The 23,759-nt window shown below is 35.7% G+C and overlaps 2 protein-coding genes and 1 non-coding gene across 3 annotated transcripts; 2 read left to right on the top strand and 1 right to left on the bottom strand.

The window, feature by feature from the left end:
- Nucleotides 1–656: 656 nt before the first annotated feature.
- Nucleotides 657–2,118, top strand: LOC120580726 (uncharacterized). The gene is made up of 4 exons (XM_039834854.1): nt 657–769; nt 914–1,015; nt 1,239–1,526; nt 1,846–2,118. The coding sequence occupies exons 1-4, from the start codon at nt 671–673 to the stop codon at nt 1,912–1,914; spliced, it is 558 nt and encodes a 185-aa protein (XP_039690788.1). The 5' UTR covers nt 657–670; the 3' UTR covers nt 1,915–2,118.
- An 11,142-nt stretch (nt 2,119–13,260) lies between these two features.
- On the top strand, nt 13,261–14,994 carry LOC25494683 (uncharacterized). The gene is made up of 4 exons (XM_024783919.2): nt 13,261–13,505; nt 14,002–14,087; nt 14,186–14,429; nt 14,580–14,994. Exons 1-4 carry the CDS (start codon nt 13,315–13,317, stop codon nt 14,743–14,745), a joined length of 687 nt encoding a protein of 228 aa, XP_024639687.1. The 5' UTR covers nt 13,261–13,314; the 3' UTR covers nt 14,746–14,994.
- Nucleotides 14,995–17,152: 2,158 nt separating this feature from the next.
- On the bottom strand, nt 17,153–17,259 carry LOC112422264 (small nucleolar RNA R71). The gene has a single exon (XR_003012631.2). It is a non-coding gene; the product is annotated as a small nucleolar RNA R71 (small nucleolar RNA).
- Nucleotides 17,260–23,759: the final 6,500 nt, after the last annotated feature.

The following is a 23,759-nucleotide window of genomic DNA, read 5'->3' as shown; positions in this document are numbered from 1 at the left end:
CCAATTCGACAAGGCTGTGAAATCTATGTGGATATGTTAGAAAATTATATTATTATAGATATATCACGAAAGATAAAAGAAAAGTTGATTATCATCTAGAAAAGCTTTAAATTAGACCTTGAATTTTGATTAGTTCGAATAGTGTTTGGCTTTAGCTCTTGGTTGAGCAGTTGCTGATAGGTCCGGGCAGAAGGGTGGGGCGTGTTTTTGTCATTAGATGTAGCAGGTGCAGTTTTGTATTGGGGGATAAATAGCTGGGTTTTTTGGTGCAGGTTTTTTAGTTTTGTGTCCCTTGGTCAATCCTCTATTGTTTTCTAGATCGGCTACTTTAGTCTTTGGTGAGCCGAGAATATATATGATTTTTCTTGTTTTTTGTGTTAACTAACAATTTGCTTTTTTATGTTTATGTTGTAAGTCAAAGTTTGTTGTTGGTGATGATGGAGACCATGAAAAATATGTTATCTCTAGCCTTGGAAAGAAATGGAAGGATGGAAAGTCTCGATTGTTTAATAAACATTACAAATGGGAACTCATATTATAGGAGAATCTAAAAAATCGTCCAAGTTTTATTCACCCAAATCACTAGGCTGTTTTTGTAAATTATGGTTTCATTTGTTTTTTTTTTTTAAGCTTTTAACTGATGCGTGTATAAAAATTATTGTTTCAATTAATGCAGGCGATTGCACAAAAAAATGCAAGAAATCGAAAAAAGAAAAAAACTCCTCATACCTTAGGAACTGACTCGCTTGCGATCAGAAAAGATGAGTTGGTACGGTTCACTCAAAGATGAGTTTATCTTTGATATGTTGCTTTTTTGTGTATGCAATACTCTGCAATCAGTGATCCCATCTGGACGTACATTATAAGATTGTTTGGAAATGAACAAGTAATTATTATATGTGCTTACTTGTAGGAATTGAGATATGGTCGAGAATATAGCAGGGGAGATATGTATGTTGTTTCGCATAAAGATGCCAAGGGAAAATTTGTCAATGAATATGCAAGTCAAAAAGCTGTAAGTGACAATTTCTTTTCTGCACAATTGAAAAAGAGGTCATAATACCTCATAGCTCGCCTAAAATGAAATGTTTGACATTATCACTGTATTATTGCCTAAAGTGGTCATAACGTTGAAAGTTTATGTTTTGTTTAATTTATGAAATGCTTGACATTATCACTATCAAAGTTTGTTGATGTTCTGTTTTAGTTAGTTGTTTCATGAACTGTTGTATATGCAGGAACTATTGCAAGTTGAAATGCAAAACACTCAATGTGAGAATGAAGCATTTTTCAAAGTGTTTGAAAAGGAACATGCTGGATATGTCCGTTCTATGGGGCTTGGGATAACTCCATCTCGAATCTCTAGTCCCTCTACTAGATTAGCCTCATCTTCCATTGAGTCTAATGAGAAAATGTTGAAAATGCAAGCTGAGATTGATTCTCTTAAGGAGAAGGCTTCACAAGTTGATTTCTTGAAGGCGCAAGTTGCTTTTTTAATGCAAGTGCAAAATTCAAGAGACAAAGAGGTAACTTTTACCAAACTATTGCAAAAACATCTTCTCTTTTAAAAAAAAAATTAGAAGTTGATATCTGCAAGATTCCTTAGACTTGTCTTTGTATAACTGCTATGACTGACTCATTTTTGTCATTACTGAATGTTGTGTTTTTACTTGTATCTTGACAACTCTAGTGCTTTTTTTGAGAAATACAAGTACTCGAATATTGTGCCATTTATCGATATATTTGATATCTCTGGTGTTTTTTTTTTTTTTTTTTCAGTTTCAATATTTTGCGTTTCAATTTACTAATCACTGTCTTTTTTTTCTTTCTTCTTCTTCTTTTCAGCCAACAAATTTAGAAACAAGAGATGGTAGACATTCATCTGAGTCTAGCCACCGCCTGGAGGATCATTGAAGCAACATCACTAGGGAACTTCTAATTTTGCTACAGCTGTTTTGAATGTTCAGTCACTAGTGTTTTGTTTTTTGAATGTTTAAACTTGGTATTATATATCTTTTGTTTTAGTTAAGTTGATGTATGGATCAAACTTCTTACTCTTGAATTATGTATATTTTGCATTTTAAGTCTTTAGTAATATATTTTGAGATTGCCTTCAAATTCTAGAGAAAAAAATTTAAATCAGGGCATATCAATTTCAAAAATGAATAAATTTTTGTGACTTTTTTAAAAAAAAAATTATACATTTGCGATTGTTCAAACAGTCACAGGATATTAAATTATAAATTTTAAATTAGACATTTGCGACAGTTGTGAACTGTTGCAAGTCCCTTGAATACCATGTGAATCTCCTCATTTGCGGCTGTTAGCAACTGTCGCAGTGCCTTTTGCGGCAGTTGGTGCGGCTGTTCTATGAAGGGTCGCAAAAGACACTTGCGACCCCAACATCCGCGACTGTTGCGGAACAGTCGCAATTGTACATTTGCGACCCTTCTAACAGTCGCAATCAGCCATTTTAAAAGTCGCAAAATGCAGTTTTTCTTGTAGTTAACTCGGGAAAAACCCACTTTTCACCCCAAAATCCCAATTTTAACTTCCCTATGCCCAAATTTGATCCAAAAACTTGTCTAACCATTTCTATACATGTTAAAGCACTCAAAACCATATAAAACATTGCACTAAAAATAACACATGATCTAAACATCAATTCTACACAAATTTAACAGATTTTCTACTCTATTAACAACCAATTACAACTTCAAAACCTAATTCTCAAATTCCCATAACTACTACCTACAACATGCTAAACTTAATTTCAGAATTATACAACTTAAAATTAGAGAAAGTTAGTCCCACCCTTACCTTAGATTAGATGATCAGACTCTACAAGATTCTACCGCTTTCTCTTCTCTGACTCTTCTTTTCTCTTGACTTCTCACTTTCTCCCTTTTCTCCCAAAAGCAGTTTCACGTAATCCCTATTTTCTAATTCTAACTCTACCCTTTTATATAAATCCTTAACCTACTTATTTTCTCTTATTTCCAAATCTGCCCTCCAAGTCTCAATATTCTATTCTAATATATATATATATTTCTATAACAAATAACAAATATATCTCTATAACAAATATATTTCTATAACAAATATATCTCTATAACAAATATATTTCTACACCAAATAACATATATATTTCTTCACCAAATAACATAATATTTTATACTAATATATACCAACTTGAAGCGAATGGCTGTCTGACAGCATTTCTTGTTTTGTGGTTTCAGGCATCCGGGGCCGATCCGGATGGTCCCAAACTGATTCTTTTGATGTAATTAAATGTATTTGAGCTTTCTAAACCTTTTGTAACATCAATTGAATTAGATTGAACTTGGTTTAGTAAATCGTATCAAAACTTTTTGAAAATAGTTCAAGAACATGAAATTTCCGAAAACTCGATTTCTCAAATGAAAAGTGTAAGACTAAGGTTGTATAGTATTGTTTTGATTGGTAAAAATGTTTTGGATAAGATTCATGGGATTTAACTTGGTTTCTTTTTTATAATGAAATGGCTTTTATTTATGTTGAGTTAACTTTGCTTTGAGCCAAAAATTGTCGAATTGGCGTTTTAAATCACAATTGGACGATGAGACACACATGTACATACAACTGCACACAAATGTGATTATTGTATATGCATAGTGGAGGCAAATGAGTTGGTTTCCTTGTTTCTCTAGAGTTAACCGGAAAATGAGAATTTTCACCAAACTATACGAACTTAGGATTTTCTCAAATGAACTTGGGTGAAACTTTGAACTAAGACTTGATAGTTTGTAAGTGGCCTATGTTCATGATTATATGATCGATTAGAATCTAGTTGTAAGTTTAAATACTTGAATGAGATGTCTTGTTTTGAAAAATGTCAAAAAGATCGTTTTTGTAAAATGATACGAACTTAGCGTAATTTTGTGATTTCTTGGAATTGGCCTAGGATACTCATATTCCTAAGCTATTATGAACATATGTGAGTAGTGTATGTATTTTGTTGAGGCAATGGTATATGTTTGCTTAGTTTTGGTTAAATTCTTTAAATGTCGACTTTCTTTTAAAATGTTGTCTTTCAATGATAGTTTGATAGTGGTAATGTTGTCGAAGTTGCTGATGTTAATATGCTAAATGTCGATTGTTGATGATGAATTTATACATGCTTAATGTTGATATTTGGATGTGGTGATTGCATGTATTGAATTATGTTGTTGAATTCTTATATGCAATTTGAGTATGATAGTTGTGGGGCTTGCATGTATGAAAGGTGTTTGTTTTTGGTGAAGATTATTTGATGAATGATTGGTGATAAACATATTTATGTTTTGATGTTGATTACGGTGATGATGAAATGATGATTGGTTGATGACTTTTTTATTGTATAGCTCGCATGTATCTGATAATGCAATTGTTGGTGAATAACATAATTGGTGGTGATTATCATGTTAATGTCTATGTTGGTGAGTTGTGCATTGTCGAGTTCTTACTTGAAGTCCATGAATTTATAGTCATGTTGGGGTGATTTAGGATATTTATATTCAGTGGTGTGATTTGAATACTTTGTATTCAATGGTGATATGATGTTCTGTTGGCATGATGGGGTGACGGTATAGACGTTGTTAGTGTCGGTACCGCATGCATATAACAGTCGTGTCTAGGTGCATAACATGTTTTGGTATGATTCCTAATTGCTTTTATACTCGGTGTTTGATGTGCATTGGTGAACTTGGTGAATTGCGTACTTGATTATGTTTTCTTATACTTGCACACTTGGTGATTTCAAATGGTGATGTTTATTTTAGTGAAATGATGAAGGGTGAATTATATGAATGTGATTGGGTGATCTTTTTGGTGACAATAATTTCATTGTTGTAACTTTGAAGTATTGAATTGTATTTGTTGAGTTAATTATCCTAAATGAGGAATAAGGTGAATAATTCTTATATTGATTGATGTTGTTAAGTGATGAATTTTGATGATGATTTAAGGAATGAATATGCTTGATGTGTTATAATAGAAGTATGATAACATGATTAATGATTAATGTTATGATAGAAGTATGATAACATGATTAATCTTGATTCCAATTTTCATGTTTTCGCGCATAAAATCCAAACTGTTAACCCGTTTTCGATGTCGTTTTCGCCTACACGCTCCTGACACTTAGCTCTATCATAATCTCCAGAAAAATTAAAGTTTCAACCACCCAAAAATCGATTTCCAGAACCTTACATAATCACTTATTTGCAAAAACGTTTAGACAGCGACTTTTCAAGCGAAAATCCCGTTTTCTCCCAAACGACTCGACTAACGCAACCTCAACATGACAACAAAAATTCTACTAGGTCTAGCCCACCCAACAACATTAAAAATTCAGTCAACAACCCCATACATCAAAAGTTCATATTGGTTCTTCACACGAGCAACTTATCATCAACTTCACCAATCCAAACATTAACTCCACAAAATCGAATACCCATGGAACAAATCAACAACAACGTATCTAATTCAACAACAACTTCATTAAACATGAATTTAACCATAAATTAACAACAACTTAGCACAATTCAACAATTTTGACATAATTCAACATATATCATTTTCACAAACTTTGAACATGCAATTTCACCAACAACAATTCAATTATCACCAATTTCATGCGTTCAAACATATCATCATAGTTAGAGGACGAATTTTAACATTTATGAACAATTAATCACTTACTCAATTAAGCACTTAATCATACAACAAATGAAAAATTACACTAAAATAATTATGATGAATTCTAACCCCCTTACCTTAGTTAGATCAATTCCCTATCCCAAGCTTCACTTTAGCTCCTAGGTTCTCTCCTCTTCTTGAATCTTCAAGCTTCTCCTTCTCTAACCCCTTTTTCCTCTTTTCTCCCACTTTCTCTCTCTCTACCTCTCTCAAAATATCTATGTAAATGAAAGTGTGAATGAAATTTCCTCTAAGACAAGACTTATATAGGATATCCCCCTAATGGGCCTAATCCTAAAGCTTAATGGACTTAACCCACTCCAACTCAATTCTAAAATGTTTCTACACTCTAAATGGTAAAACACTAACAACGGTCACTTAACGGTAAAATACTAATAACCAATCACTACGTTAGTAACTTAGCAAAAATAAGGGTTCTCACTAACCACTAAAATAATTCTCACCAAAAATTACTAATTTACTCTTTCATCCAAAATGACTGATGGGGACACACCCACTAAGGCACTCTTTTAACACATCCAATAACAATTCAATATGCCATCTACTTTTTTATTTAATTTTACATACAAACTGGTTTCACCCTCATGAGTGTTTCCATTTATTTATTTTTTATTTTTCATTCTGCACCCGACTTCCCACAAAATTGGTCTCAAAAGGAATTTTCCCCCCCTTATTTTTATTAAATACAGATTTAAAAACAATTACGTCGACAACATTTTTGGCTTGGAAAATCACCAAGATATATCTACATAATAGTCCTATAAATAAAAATTTGACAACAACACTCTTTGCAGCTTTTGTGTAAAGATCCATTTTTTTCTTCCAATTGTTGGTCTATATGGCGAATAAGGATATGTGCTAGATGGGGGGTGAATAGAGTTTTTAAAAAATTTCAAAGAGTTTAGTGAAAGCGAAGTTAGAAAAGCTTATGACTTATTGGATTCTAGCACAATAACGATAACAAAAATCAAGACAACTGTAACACCCCGTTTTTCCAACATAAAAATTTCTTAAACATTTATCAGAGTAAACAACATAAACAACGGGATATCACATTTAACATAATCCAAAACAGTTAAATAACAATTTAACCAAATAACTTAAACATTGCAGCGGAAATTATATTATAATCCATAAAACGTTTTGGCACGCAGGCCCCATCAATATAATCTCAAACACTTAGTTCAATATCACAAATAGCATATTATTCACGTAATAGAACGAAGCATGCATAACATATAGCCCCATCCCATTACGTATCAGAGCGACCTAGACGACACAGTGGAGGCAAGGCCACTCACGACGGCAACTGCACACTAAGCACGATCACCTGAAAGTTACCCAAACGAAGGGCAACATTTTCAAGCAGAAGGGGTGAGATTTCATAACAAAATAATATTAATCAAAGTAATTTGAATCATAATTAACATCATATCAATCTTAAACAACTTTGCATATTTGATAAACAATTATCACGTAATCACATATTCAATCATCATCAACAACATAGCATCTTAGACACGACAATGCGACAATGCTCTTAGACTCCTTATATGCATGTGGTACCAATCGTCATCATAAGTATTAATATACTTTAAACGTGCGGAGGACAAAGCTCCTAATAATCGTGCGGGGGACAAAGCTCCTATCATGGTGAGGACTAAGCTCAATGAATGCTAATGCATGGACTCTATCAACAAAACATCGAAATCATCATATCAATATGCATCCAATAATTTGGAGCTAAACGTCATCTTATTCATCATATGTAGACATTATGCACTTAGTTAAATAACAGCAGCAGCATAGTCAAGTCACAATAACGGATGATATCAATATATCAATTGCAATTCATTAGCATCATAATTATTCTTTCATATCTTACATAATGCATAATACATTAACTCATACTCAATTAATAACAACATATCTTAAACGGCCTTACAGATTGCATTAAACGTCATCATTAGGTTTCATTACCAATTAGGGGTTCATTCTTGATCAAAACGTGCGACACAGATCGCACAAACACTCAAAGCACTCCAATCTGGAAGTGCTCGCGAGGCGAGAGTATCTACTCGCCATGGCGAGTACAAGCCAACTTCCCAACTAATGTTGTTCAGGCACTCAAAGGCACTCAAGGTCCAACTAAAAAGTCGAAATTGCAAAATCTTACATGCTCTCTGCCCTAGCTCGCTATGGCGAGTAAGGTTGCTCGCTGTGGCGAGCTGCATTGTGCAACTCGCGAGGCGAGGGAAAAGGGTTCGCGAGGCGAGCGATGAATGTTCATCACTCGCGAGGCGAGACTCATAGCTCGCTGTGGCGAGCGATGAATGTCGCTACGGCCATACCTGCTATTTTCACAAAAACTCAGCGATTCACATGGTTCTAAGCCTAATATTGATTCCAAAGTTCGTCCTAAACATTATCTAAGGTCTAGGAGCACTTTCTACATCAATTTAACCAATTCCTACCGTTTGATCATCAATTCTAGGGATTTGACCTAGTTTTCGTTTTCTCCAATTCAATCCTAAAGCTTGCTAACTAATCATCAGAATTACAATCAATTAACATTACTGAATTATTAGTCTCACCCTTACCTAGTTATGAAGAAATCGCAGCTCTCTCTTTGATCTTCTTCCTTCTAAGCTTTTTCTCCCTTTTCCAAAAGTTTTCACGTACAATAGTTTTTCTAACAATTAGGTCTTCCCTATTTATATCTCTTCCTAATATCTTATCTTATCTCACTTTCTCCCCCAAAACTCTCTAAAATCTCAAAACAACCCTTAACTAAATATTTTATATATATTTTTCAAATCTTTATTTTATTTAACAATAAAATAAGTCTCATATCCTTATCAAAACCTTCAACTCATAACTTATCACATTATCAATCAAATCATCTAAATCATCGCAAACCATCAAAACATACCAAAATCATGCATATATTATATAAATATAATATAATCGCCTAAACTCAATTAATTAAACAATTAAACGAAAGTGGGCGTTACAACAACGAAGACACTTCCTAATCATGATGCTACCTAAACATAATTTTCTGGCAGAATCAAACTTGAGAATATCTTCAGACGATCTCAGCAACGTAGCTTCCATCTCATTTACCGGGAACATGCGTTCCTGATAATATCTGGAGCACATGCTCCTCACGCAGTCATTGTAACACTCCGTTTTCCCAACTTAAAAATTTCAAACATATAATCAGAGTAAACAACATATAACAGGATATCACACTTCTTAAAATCTCAAAATAGATAAATCATAATTTATCCTTCAACATAAACTTCAACATAAAGCAGCGGAATTAAATTCAAAATTCATAAATAGTCTTGGCACGCAGGCCTCATAATAGTCATCTCATAAATTCAGTTAGGTATCATGAAAACATGGCATATACGTAAAGGAAAGAGAAATAGCCATTAAAGATCCCCTCCCGTTACGTATCAGAGCAACCTAGGACTCAGTGAGGCAAGGCCACTCACGACAGCACAAACAACAACCTACTCTGGATTACCTGCAAGTTACTCATACGAAGAGCAACATTTCCAAGCAGAAGGGGTGAGATTTCACAAAACAATAATATTAAACATATAATTCAATAGTTATATTTAACATCATAAAACATCTTATTAATCAAGATTGATAATAATATATCATAAATCACTTCATTTCTTTAATAATCACAACTTAATCATTTTATCATCATCGACTCGACAAATGCAACTATGCAACTTAGACCTCTTATATGCATGTGGTACCAATACAGGGCATCAAGTCCCCATCGCTATTTGAGTATTAATATACTTCCAGGGCATCAAGCCCCCATCGCTAATTTTGAGCTAATGCTCCAACGTGGTGAGTACAAAGCTCCAGGGCATCAAGCCCCCAACAATGAATGCTAATTCATGGACTCGACCTCTTAAACAACTTAATTCGACAACCTCTTAAATTAGTCCAATAATTTGGAACATCATCATCTTCAACATCTTAGACCGATTCATGCAGCTTAGTTAAATAACAACAGCAACATAGGCAGTAAACAAACAGTATGACATAATAATATCAATATTCAAATTCATCAACATCTTAGGTATACAATTATTCTTCAAGTAATGCATAAACATTATATCACATCATAATCATCAACAATATATCTCATACAACTTCACAGATTATAATTAACCTCATTATTAAGTCTTAATCCTACCCAAGGGTCCAACTCCCGACAACTCGTGCAACAAAGGTCGCAAAATCTAAAAAGTCACTCTATTTCTGGGTCACTCGCGAGGCGAGAGCCTCTGCTCGCCGTGGCGAGTTCAGGTCAGAATTCCACAAGTTTAATTCCAGGTTCAATCTCATCCTACATTCTTTCCTAATTATTATTAGACATGTTCAGGCACTCAAAAGCATCTAAGGTTCAACTCAAAAGTCAAAAATACGAAATCTTGCATGCTCTCTGGTCTAGCTCGCTAGGCGAGTTCATCTGTTCGCTATGGCGAGCTGCGACGTGCAACTCGCGAGGCGAGGGAAAATGGTTCGCGTGGCGAGCGATGAACTTCATCCCTCGCGAGGCGAGGATCATCGTTCGCGAGGGCGAGCGATGAATGTAGGCTCGGGCAGAAGTGCAGTTTTTACGAAAATTCATCTTTTCTCATGGTTTTAAGCCTAACATTGATTCCAGAATTCATCCTATACATTATCTAAGGTCTAGGAACAGGTTCTACATCAATCTAACAACTTTTCACCGTTTAATCATCAATTCACTCAATTTGACCTAATTTTCGATTCTTCTTAAACTCAGCCTAATTCATGTTAAATGTAACCATTGATTCATAGACTCAATAAAATTGCAAGGTTAGTCTCACCCTTACCTTATAATTAGAAATCGCAGCCTCTAGGTCTCTCTTGCTCTTCTCTTGGCTTTTTCTCCTTATTCTCCAAAAACTGATCGTACGTACAATGTTTTTTCTAAACTAGGTTTCCCTATTTATATCTCCTCCAATTATCTTATCTTATTTCTCTTTCTCCCCCAAAACTCTCTAAAATATCAAAACAGCCCCTAAACTCAATATTTATTTTATTTTTAAATCTTATTTTATTAAACAATAAAATAAGTCACAACTCCTCATAAAATCATATAAACCACCTCAATCATAATAAATCATATAAATCACACATATATTATATAAATATAATATAAACTCATCTAACTAACTTCTAGACTCAACTAAATAATTAAATAATTCGAAACGGGCGTTACAGTCATTGTCTGTCTACATTATCTTTTCGGTTTGCAAATAACCGGGACGTGCATATTGAAGGCCATCCACCCTCTTTGCGTCTCCGGGGTTGAGTCCTTGGTTGATTTCATTCAGTTGATCCTTCATATCCTTTAGCGTGATATCGAACCGGACCTTGAACAAATGACAGTTTCCACCGTTGAAACGTGCTTGAGCTTTGAATAAATTGTCCATTGTTTCATATATACACCATAAGAAATTAAACAATTAATGAAAAAGTCATTCAACCACTTGAAGTGCAAATTATACATAAACTCTAAAACGCAAAACTATAACATAAACATGCAAACATTTTAACAAAATTAATCAACTTACATCTACTTTAAAATTGAATCATAATATCTTACTTGTAAATCTACTCAAAAACTAAAATTAAAAAAATAATAATAATAAATTTAGGAAGAGTGAGATTGATAGTTGATAATGGATAAGAGATAATGGAAGAGTGAGTTCTGCCTGAAATTTGTATCAGGATTGTAGCGGCAGTTAACTGCCAATGGATTCCTCGGCAGTTAGCTATAGGCGGTTAGTTCCTTCAGCAGTTAACTGCCCATGGGTATTTAGGTATTTTTGTGGTGTTTTTAAACCTTAAGACAGGTATGAACAGCAATTTTCAAACTACCGTAATATTGGGCCAAGTTATTTGTGGAAGAAAAGCCCAAGTCTGAGTCAAATATTTATTTCTATTCCTCACTTACGTGGTACTCTTCTTCTTCTACTCGCTCTAGGGTTCCGTCGAAAAGCCATGACAATGAATTTGACCCTGGTGAAAGGCGCGATAGCAAGACTTTGCAGCGACGAATTCTATTGTAATGATAATAAAGAGAGATTTACGCCCGTGCTGCAAGTTCACAAGTTGGAAAACGACAGTGTTTGGCTTTCTGATGGTATCCATTTTCATGCTGGATTGCTCCGCGCTAATTTGCTTGAGTTGTGCTCTGTCGGAAAGTTGAAGACAGGCTCGGTTGTCAGACTCACTAACTTCGAAGTGAATGTATTTAAAACAACCAAGTGAGTTTGTTTTGTGTATCTGTGAATTTATTATTTATTTTAGGCTTAATTACTCTTTTGGTCCCTTAACTTATTTTTTGGTTTCGGTTTGGTTCCTTAACTATTAAAAGTTTCGTTTCGGTCCCATAACTTATTTTTGGGTTTTCTTTTGGTCCCTTAACTATTAAAAGTTTCATTTTGGTCCCTTAACTTACTTTTTGGTTTCGTTTTGGTCCCTTAACTTATTTTTTGGTTTCATTTTGGTCCCTTAACTCTAATACATGTTTCTGCAAATAATCTAGTTGAACTGCTCATTTGATTGTCTGATTATTTTATTTTTTTTAATTATAAACAGGCTTATTTTGATCTATGACTTTGACGTGATTTGCCAATGTGAAGTGATCGGAAATCCCATCCTGCTACCCGAAAATGCTCTTTCTGACTGTAAGATTTATTGTTCTTGAGAATTCGATGAAAAATCACACCAATATCAAACTTGATGTGTGGAGCAAGGGATAGTCAAGCAACCAAAACAAAGTGTATGGAAGAATAATAAACACAAGCCAAAAGTAGAAAACAACGAGAGAACAAAAGAGAGAAAACAAAAGAATTTGTTGACCCAGTTCGGTCTAAATTGACCTAGTCTGGGGGAGAGAGCAGCCCTCCGTTTCACTATAAGATGAGTAACGTTACAAAAGATGAGTTACAAGAAAAAATCTCCCGCTTAATTCTATCCAAAGTCCTAATCTCTTCCCGTAACCAAGATACTCAATCCTAATAGTGTTTTCAAGGTGAATCAACCCTCAAACCCTAACCCTAGTGTTTGTTCCAAAGAGACAAACTCTATACAAACCCTATTTTTATTGTTGCTATTCTAAACCCTTATTTCAACCCCCTCTATCTCAAGGTTTACTCTAATTCAAGGTCTATATTTATAAATTTGCATCAAAAATATAATATTCCCTTTCAAAATATATTTGCATAAAATCGTTCTTCATACGGTACCGAAAATATATTTATTGTCCATAAATATATTTTCAGCACAAAATATATTTTAAACAAATCTTTTTTATTTTTAGCAACAATATTCTCCATCCATCAAATTTTGAGTTATACTACAACAATTGTGTTTTAAGTTCCCCTCTGACTATCCTATTTATTTCCATCCTCATGTTTTAAGTTTAAATTTTCTCTCTCTACTCTACCTACAGGTGGACAACAAAGAACAGTGAATCTGACAGGGGTGATAGAGAGGTTGTTCAGGATGGGTGATTTCGTGTCTAGGCCGGAGTTGCAAGTTATTGGAGCGAAACAGTTAGTGGACAGTGACACCTATCTTTACCTGTCTGATGGTATCCACTTTAAACCTGGATTGCTCCAATTGGATGATGACTTCAATCTCTCAAGTCTGCATGTAGGCTCGATTGTTAGACTCACTGATTACTTTGTGGACAAGTGAGTTTTGTTTTGTGTATCTGTGAATTTATTTTACTGGTTAATGAAATAGATGATGAAATTATCATTAGTCTTCAACTATGTTTAAGATTCATGTTTCTGCATTTTATATTGGCTTAATGATGTGTTTTGTCCTTGTAATTAGACGTCGTTTAAAAATTAATCCATGTAATCGCTAATCATGGCAATACACCCTTGCATTGTTTAATCATTTAAAATTTCTTCCTTTGACCAACTTAATCACCACCAAGTCATCAAATTAGCAAAATGGCATGGGAATGGACAAAAATACCATGCCATTTTGCTAATTTAATGACGTGGTAGTGATTAAGTTGGTCAAATGACGAAATTTTAAATGATTAAACAATACAAGGGTAAATTGCCAGAATTAGCGATTACAAGGATGAAACACATCATTAAGCCTTTTATATTTTATTTACAAACAAACTTGATGAATTTCCTATTTTATTGTCTTTTCTTTTTCTTTTTTAAACAGGTGGATTATTTTTATCAATGACCTTGAAGTTGTACAGGACAAATGTGATCTGATCGGAGAACACGTGACTCCCCTCTATTCTGGCGGTAAGATTTAGTGTGTTTTATTTCCCTTCCCATCCTATATTTATTCCCGTTCCCTAACTTTTAAGTTCAAACTTTTCCCTTTCTATCTGCCGAGACAGAAAGGGCTGATCTGACTGAAGGGGCGATCGCAAGAATGTGCTGCGACAAATTCTCTTGTGATGAAGAGTTTAAGCCGACGCTGTTGCAAGTTATCCACGTGTATACCCACCAGCTTTTGTTGTCTGACGGTTTGAATTTTAATATTGCAACCCTCCCAATGAATTTGGAATGGAACTCAAAGCTACAGGTTGGCTCAGTTGTTGAACTCAAAAGCTTCACCGTGTGTGCAATTCAAAACACCAGGTGAGTTTGTTTTGGTCTATATGTGAGTTTATTTTAGCTAAAGAGTGAGATTTCTTGAAGGTCGATTATTTATTTCACAAAATGAAATTGTTTGTTTACCTGTGATGATGGCCTACCATTTGGTTTTCTGATTTATTATTACTTTAACAGGGTTATTCACATTTTTGACCTAGACGTCATACAGGAAAAACGCATGCTGATCGGAAAACCTCTCCCACTACCCAAAAATGCACCTGTCCTAGATGTTAAACTGGATAAAGGTGTTCAGAACCTTATGCTACTGGAGTTCAACAAGTGTCATGTGTGTGATGTATGAGTGAGGTACACCTCCATTGTGTCATGTGCTCTGTACCAGCATTTGGTGTTCTATGGATATCATGTGATTTGTACCTGCATTTTGTGTTTTATGGATATAACTCTCTAATATAACATTTAGTACAGAATGATGAGACGAAGTAAGATGACACAAAAAAGGTTGTGCATTTAGAAGTTGTTTAGGAGGAGGGGCTATAAAATCCATGATGCGGGAGAGTAGATTCGCTTAGAGGGTGCTGAATAGGGGGAATGCGGGAGAGTAGATTTGAAAGAAAAATGAATTTTTCTCGGGCTAATCGATTAGCCATATGTGCTACGGATTAGCGAACTGTAAAACCTTAAAAATGGCACTGTTTCTCAACACCTTTGCATTTCAAATTTTTTTAAATGATTAGAAACTTGTCTTGTGATTTCGACATAATTTAAAAGGTCATGAAATCAAGTAAGTAAGCTCCAAAACAACATCCTTGCATTCAATAAAGTGTTTATTAATGTGCTTGCGGAATGATTGCTTAACGTGTATACTAGCTTTGCACACAATTACTTTTAGCATGATAAGTATACTATAATTTTGCGTTTAAGTGAAGTCAAAAAATTAAGCATCAAATAAGTAAAAAATTTCATACATTTAGTGGGTAGCGGTGGCATTTAAACTGAAATATGACTTTGTTTAATTGAAAATTTGAGAATATGATGCATCCATGTCAACTAAGCTTTGTTGTCAATAGCGGCCTAATAACGCAGCGCGATCGCGGCGCGGAGCGGCTGAAAACAGCCTAGCGCGTCAAAACGCGACCGAGTCGCGCGTTAGGCAAAAGCGGAACGAAACCGGGTTTCGCGGCCGTGTTTCTGTGAGGCGGAGCGGGTCAAAGCGGCCGCTTTCTCCAAGTTTTGGTGTTTGAAGGTTGTTTCCGGCGAGTTTTGGTGTTTTCAAGGTTTTGTGGCGAGTTGGAGGAGAGAGAGACAAGGGGAAGAAGATGCAGTTTTTTGTTTATTATTTTGAAAAAACACACGTTTTAGCACATGAATGGCTGAAGAGAACAGCTGTAACCCACCTTTTCTTTGTCTCTTTTATTTTATTTTTTACTCCCTTTTAAAAAATACACGTTTTAGCATGTGAGTGGCTGGACAGAGGATAACTGTAACCCACTAGCCACTACTCTACTCCCTGTTTCAGTCCATATAAGGACTTCTGCAATTTGCATACCAGACTACGCCCCCCTGAGCAACAAACCCAGGAGGTTGCTCCATATAAATCTCTTCTTCCAAGTCACCATGCAAGAAAGCATTCTTGATATCCAATTGAAATAAAGGCCAATGTTTCATGGCGGCCATAGCTATAAAGAGGCGAATAGATGTCATCTTCGCAACTAGTGAGAAGGTATCGTTGTAATCTTGACCATAGACTTGAGTATAGCCTTTAGCCACTAATCGAGCCTTTAATCGATCAACTTGTCCGTCAGGTCCCACTTTGACATTAAACATCCACCTGCAACCAACAACAAATTTTCCAGGAGGAGGTGGAACAAGCTCCCAAGTATGGTTCGATACTAAAGCTACCATTTCATCAATCATGGCTTGTTTCCATCCTTGGTGAGATAATGCTTCATGAACTGTCTTAGGAATTGAGATAGATGACAGAGCAGAAACAAAAGCAAAGTAGGAAGGAGACAGTCATGGGTAACTCAAAAAGTTGTAGACAGGATGAGGATTAGCAGTTGACCTTTTACCTTTATGAAGAGCAATAGGTAAGTTATTATAAGGCTCGGGTGGGACCACAACATGAGAGGAGATTCGAGCCGTAGCCGAATCACTAGAATCAGTAGTAATAGTATTTGGTGCTGAATCACTAGAATCAATATGAGATGTTTCTGGAGCTTCAACATGTCGACGCTCATAAATATTATCGTAACAGCGGAACTCAGGGTTACCTTGTAACTGTGGAGAACTTTATTTTATTTTATTTTATTTTATTATTATTTTTTATTTTCTATCTTTAACCGTTTTGATTTCAGGCATGGCTCAAAGAAGATAATAACGATATGGATGAGAAACGTGCTCTCAAAGAGTATGCAATCACATCTTCAGATGAGCCATACGATGCTATTGTGTACCCAACGGTTGAGGGTATTAAATTAGAAATAAAGCCTGCACTTATTTATCTAATGCAGCAAAATCAATTTTTCGGATCACCCACTGAGGATCCGAATCTTCATGTTTCAATTTTTTTAAGACTCAGTGGAACTTTGAAGGCAAACCAAGAGGCCGTAAGGCTGCACCTCTTTCCTTTTTCCTTAAGGGATAGAGCTAGTGCTTGGTTTCATTCATTGACAATTGGTTCTATCACTTCATGGGACCAAATGAGGCGAGCTTTCCTTGCCCAATTCTTTCCCCTTTCTCAAACCGCTCAATTCAGGGCGAGGCTTTTTCATTACACTCAAAAAGATGGTGAATCTCTTTACGATGCGTGGGAGCGTTTCAAAGAAATGCTTAGGCTTTGCCCCCATCATGGTTTAGAGAAGTGGCTTATTATCCACACCTTTTATAATGGTCTTTTGTATGCCACAAAAATTTATGTTGATGCAGCTGCAGGTGCAGCTTTGATGAATAAAACTTACACAGCAGCATATGATTTGATCGAGGGCATGGCACAAAACCACTATCAGTGGACAAGTGAGATAGTCATAACTGCTTCTTCACCCTCTAAAAAAGAGCCAGGTATGTACGAAATTTCCTCCCTTGATCAGCTAACTGCTAAGGTTGACGCACTAACACAAAAATTTGATACAATGAATACTAGTGCTGTCACACCTGCCCCTGTATCACCTCCTTGTGAAGTTTGTGGTGTATTTGGCCATATTGGCATTGATTGCCAACTAGGTAGTGTTGTTAGAGGTCCTGAGCAAGTAAACTATGCTAAATATAATCAAGGGTTTAGAAGCAACCAATTTTGTTATCAAACCCCTCAAAATCTTTTTGGACAACAAACAACACCACCCAGTTATGCAAACAACCAAAGAGTCCCTCAAAAATCCAGCTTGGAACTTTTAATGGAAAATTATGTTATAAATCAATCCAAGCAACTCCAAGAGCTTAAAAACCAAACTGGATTTTTGAATGACTCTCTTGCCAAAATCACATCCAAGGTCGACTCCATAGCAACTCACAATAAGATACTTGAAACCCAAATCTCTCAAGTGGCCCAACACGTGACTGCTTCCTCTCAAACCACCGGGATCTTTCCAGGTCAAACTGAAACCAACCCCAAAGGCCATATAAGTTCTATTACTCTTAGGGATGGTAACCAATTAGAGGACCCCGTTGTGAAAATTAAGAACAATGAGGGAGAGATAGGAAGTGATGAGCCTCAAAGTGAAAAAACTATAGGAGAGAATGAAAAGCCATTTGTTTCACCACCTCATGAGCCTAAAAATCCATTAACACAAGGTTTTGTCAAATCCAAGTTAGATGACCAGTTTAGAATTTTTATAGAACTACTTCCAAACAAATTGCCATCTATACTTAAGAATCCAGAAAGCTTTCCCATACCTTGTGTCATAGGATCCGAAAGCATTGAGAAAGCCATGTCTGATTTGGGAGAGAATGTCAGGTTGATGCCATTATCCCTTTGGGAAAGATTGGGTATAGGGTAGAGAAACCTCTTGATTGTCAAGCTAATGACTCTAAACGAGCGCTTCGTGGGAGGCAACCCATGAGTTTTATTGCTTTTACTTTGTTTGTTTTGTGTTATTTTAATTTATTTTGTAGGTATTTGTCCAAATATGATGCGAAAATGTGAAAGAAATTTGAAGCCGTTGACCAGAAACCAAACCCACCCAAAAAAAAAAAAAAAATTCTTCCCTTATTCAACCAAAATAACCTCTTTCATCCTTCCTCCATAAACTTCACCAACATTCATCCACCCAAAGCTAAACCAAGTCAACTAGGTTAATGACATCAAAGAGGAAAAGCGAGGAGATTGAAGCCTCCGGAAGTGGTGCAAGCAAGAAGCAATCAACAACCTGAATCATGGGATCCAATTCAAGGATTCCGAGCAAAGAAATAGGTATAAATCTCTAAATCTCTAGAACTATCTCTCCTTGCAGGTACCTTGATGTTAATGCTATGGATAGACTAGAAATAAATGAACATGTGATTAGGCTGTTGAATAAATTCACAACCCTGTGCTTAGGTACCTTCACACGGTTATGGCTTGCACCATATGGGGTAGAAAAAAGGTAGGACTGATAAGGACTGTTGAGCCGTTTATGTTGTGGGCTATGCTTTATAACCCCCATGTTAACATTTGCTATTATTTGATTTATTATCTTGTTTCAATTGGTAGAAAGAAACCAGATATAAAGGTGATATAGTGGTAAGTGGAATCATCATTTTCATTGTTAAAGAAAATTGAGGTAAATGTGAACAAAGGGATAAATTGGATTGAGGGAAACTACTATCTAGACTTAGAGACCCTCACTACTATTTTTTTTAGAATCCATAACCCTTCTCACAATTACCAATATGAGTGGAGAGTCAATAATGCTAATTGCTTGATTATTCTACCTAATTCGAATATTACTAATCCGGAGGTGGTAGAAAACTTGGTTTATGTTGGCACTAACCCACAGGTACACAATGATGGTGATGATGGTGGTGATGAAGAGGAGGTAGGTGCAAAATTGCACCATTAACAAGTAGCTGGTGGAAACTATAATGATGAACGGTGTGCATGGATGCAAACCGAAGTTCAAAGAACATGCACCGAGCAACAAAGACAAGGTGTTGAAATGATCGGGCTAAGAAACGATGTCCTAAGGGGAACTCAAATAAATGAATAAAAAATCAAATGTTCCGATACATGATGCAACACCTTCACCTCCAAGGTCTATCTTATGGACTTCAATAAAATTGTGAGCTCTCCTCTTCCTCTACTCTTCTCTACTTCTCTTCTTTCTTCATCATCTTCTTCTTTTTCTTCTCCTTCTTTTAAATCATTGAGGACAATGCTTCTCCTAAGTGTGGGGGGAACCTAATAAAGTGTCTTGAGTCGTAGTGTTTCCAAACTCCCTTGAACTTTATTCTTTTGTTTTGTTTTATTGTGAAAGGCATGATTAAGTAGCTTGTTTTTATTGAAAAATTATGACATAAATTTTTGTTGTCTCCTCTAAATTGGTTGTTGTACATGATGTTAAACTCTTGTGTTTTAAGTTTTCTTGATATACCCACATCTTGTTTTGAAGTGAATAAATTATCCAATGAAAAAAACACTAGTTGCTTCCCTTGAGTAAGTGTATGAATAGGTATTTTAAGGAAATGCGTTCTAATTTTAGTGGTACGTTGACCTTTAAAAATTCTCTAAGTAAAAGTAGTAAAAGTTAGTATAAAGGAGTTTATAAAAAGTCAAATAGCCAAAATAAATTTCAAGGTTGCATTATTGAATCTAGATTGGGGAAGGAGGTAGGCCCTCCGACTTCCTACGTGAAGGTAATGTTATCTTGAAAAACTTTAAAAAGCATCATTGAATCTAGATTGGGGAAGGGGGTAGGCCCTCCGACTTCCTACGTGAAGATGATGTTTTAAATGGCACCAGTGAATCTAGATTGGGGAAGGGGGTAGGCCCTCCGACTTCCTACGTGAAGGTGTTGTTTCTTAAATAAAGAATGTTGAAATTCCAAAAATGTGCAAATGGTAAAGATCAAAAAGATCGCAAATACTCCCATCTCTCTTATATGAAATAAAGAAAGAGTTTTTCTTGGTTGGTTTAGTACTAGCATTAGAACATGTGTCCTCATAATATCTATCTTATACAGGAGCAAGAAAAGGGTTGGACTACACACACGCACTCACTTGAAACTTAATTGTTGGGTTGAATAAGGTTTACAAGAAATGCTTGAGTTTGTGATTAGTGTACGCTTGAAATTAAAGCCCTTGAGGAGACATGTGTTTTAATTAAATTGTCATATGATAATATTGTTTATGCTACCATGTTTATGCCTTTTGCTTGAGGACAAGCAAAGATTCAAGTATGAGGGAGTTTGATGAGTCATTTATTATCTATTTTAATATATTATTTAGTTTTGTTTTAATTAGATTTAAGTTTATTTTATATTAATATTATATCCTTTTTGAACTATTTTACTACAATTGCATATTGTTATATTTCAGGAACGAATATTTGATGGATTGAGTCTTGGAGCAAAAGAAAGGGGTTTTGGAGCTGATTTGGTACGAAAATACGAAGATTCGGAGACAAAAATATATCTCCCTCTAGTCAGAAACTTGGCATGGCCCGTGCTAGGCTTGGCACGGCCGTGCCACACTCCAGAACTACTTTTGCTGCTTTTGCTTAGATTTTAAGCTACTATGTTTTAGTTTACTTATGGAACATTCTAGTGATTGCTTAGATTTTAAGTCGAATGTAAACTATAAATAGAGTAGCTAGCCATCACAAATATTCATCTTTTGTTCTCGGAAATAATAAGTGACAATTGTTTCTTTGAATAAAAGTTCACCTTTATTTTATGTTCTTCTTCTTCTTCTCTTCTATGTCTACAATGAACGTTAGTGAGTAGACTTCTCTTTGTTTTGGGATTGTTGGATAAGTCTAAATGACATAATCCTAATCAAACCAAGCTCTAAGCCTTAATCTTATGTAACCCTAATTTCTGATCTAAATTCACCGCTATAACATGGATCAACCATTATCAAACTGTGGAAACGAAAGTGGAGGGTTTGATAATTGTTTATCCATCATCTCAAATATCAATTCATAAAACGAAAGTGGAGCTCTGATATTCGAACAAGTGAATTTAGACAAGGGTTTCAAAGGCAGCGAAATAGTCTTTGAAATCTTTGAGACATATAGTTTCGATCTTCAACGGAACCAATAATGATCAAGTCAGCGAAATAGGCTTGGTTGTTAGAGGAACCAAAATCTAATAGTAATCAAGTCAGCGAAATAGGCTTGGTTGCTAGAGGAACAAAAGATAAACTGTCTTGAGAAATTAGGTCTAACATAAAGTTATAAGCTTATAGTTTGGTTTGTGAAGGACTTGTCATTTAGATGAACCAATAATCCCAAGGCTTTTATCTTTTCTTTTATTATTTGCTTTTAATTAAAAACCCAAACCTTTCTACCTTATAAATCTTCAGCCTAATCATTATCTAAATTAATTGAATTCATAACTCCCTGTCGGAACGATACTCTATTTTTTACTACTTCGATAGAACCGTGCACTTGCGGTTTTATCCCATCAAAGCAAAGAATGGTGTATCCTCGAAGAAAGTAACATCTACTGAAATATAGAAGCGACGTGTAGATGGAGAATAACACGGATACCCCTTTTGTGTTCTAGAATAGCCCAAAAACACACATTTGACAGCTCGTGCAGACAATTTATCGCAACCAGGAGTGAGATCATGAACAAAACATGTAGAGCCGAACACACGTAGTGGGACTCTGTACAAAGGGTCCTTAGGAAATAAGAGTGAGTGTGGAATCTCATTATCCAATATTGAGGATGGCATACAGTTTATCAAATAATAAGTAGTGAGAATAGAATCACCCCAAAATTTAAAAGTTGCACGAGCATTAATCAATAAGGTTCGAGCTGTATCAACTAAATGATGATGTTTCCTTTCAGCGACGCCATTTTGTTGTGGTGTGTGGGGACAACTGGATTGATGTATGATACCAAGAGAAGCCATGAAAGAGTTGAATGGTGCAGAAAAATATTCTTTTGCATTGTCACTCCGCAAAATTCGAATTCCTTTTCCAAATTGGTTCTTTATCTCTGAACAAAATGTCTGAAAGGCACCAAATAATTGTGAACGGTCCTTCAGTAAAGTGATCCAGGTGCATCTAGAAAAATCATCAATGAAAGTGACATAATATCTATATTCCAAAGTAGACATCACCCGACTAGGACCCCACGTATCCGAATAAACAATATCAAAGGGAGACTTGGATCTTTTGTTGGGACTGCTTGGGAAAGATGCTCTAACATGTTTTCCAAGTTGACATGACTCACAATCCAATGACTTCAAATGTCAAAGTTGAGGAACCAACATCTTTAACTTATCAAAACTTGGATGACCAAACGACGATGAATCATATCCGGAGATGCAGAAACACCACAAATAGTGGATGATTAACTATGAAGGTAATATAGACCCTGTGATACATATCCTGTTCCAATTGTCTTCCATGTATTACAATCCTGTATACAGAAAGATTTGGAAGAAAATGTTATGGAACAATTGAGAGAGTCAGTAAGCTTACTGATTGATATCAAATTAAAAGGACAACCAGGTACAAATAACACATAATTCAATGATAAAGATGGCAGGGGTGAGGCCTGACCAATACCAGTAACTTGTTCCTTAGAACCATTAGCAAGGGTAATATTGTGAGGTATATTTGGAGGTGACAAGTTAGAGATAAGAGAGGGATTACCAACTACATGATCGGAAGCACTGGAATCTGAAATCCATGATCCGACGCAGTGAGAAAGACAAGCTGTAGATTTACCAAAAAGAGCCAAAGTGGCCGAGATAAAATCAGTTGGACAACCATCATACCACTAAACCTAAAACCTTTGATTGACGTCCAAAGACAAATCTGCAGCAACCAAGATGAATCACAACAAAAGTGGTAGACTAAAGTGACCAGAGAATTACCCACGAAGCCTCTAAAAAGTGGGACCCAAGTGTTGTTGATGATCCCAAACAACACAGAACAACAAGGTGAGTCAGATGATGACAATGGCGATTGAAAGCAGTGGTAAGGCAGCATGTCGATTGACGTTTGATGGCGGAAAGCAGATCGGGGCCGTCTGATTCTAATTCCAGAGCGCGTGTCTACGTCGGTGGCTCCGACAACTGTCAGCGGTGGTTGTGCTCTCACAGCTGACTTGAGATCCCAGATAGACAAACTACTCTCCTTTTCAACATAGGTCATCGAAAGCATCTCGAAGACCCACCAAAGCACGAAAGCGGGGATCTTTCACAAAA

The sequence above is a fragment of the Medicago truncatula genome, chromosome 5 (assembly GCF_003473485.1).
Source record: "Medicago truncatula cultivar Jemalong A17 chromosome 5, MtrunA17r5.0-ANR, whole genome shotgun sequence".
Classification (NCBI taxonomy): domain Eukaryota; kingdom Viridiplantae; phylum Streptophyta; class Magnoliopsida; order Fabales; family Fabaceae; genus Medicago; species Medicago truncatula.
This window is presented reverse-complemented; position numbering and strand designations above follow the sequence as displayed.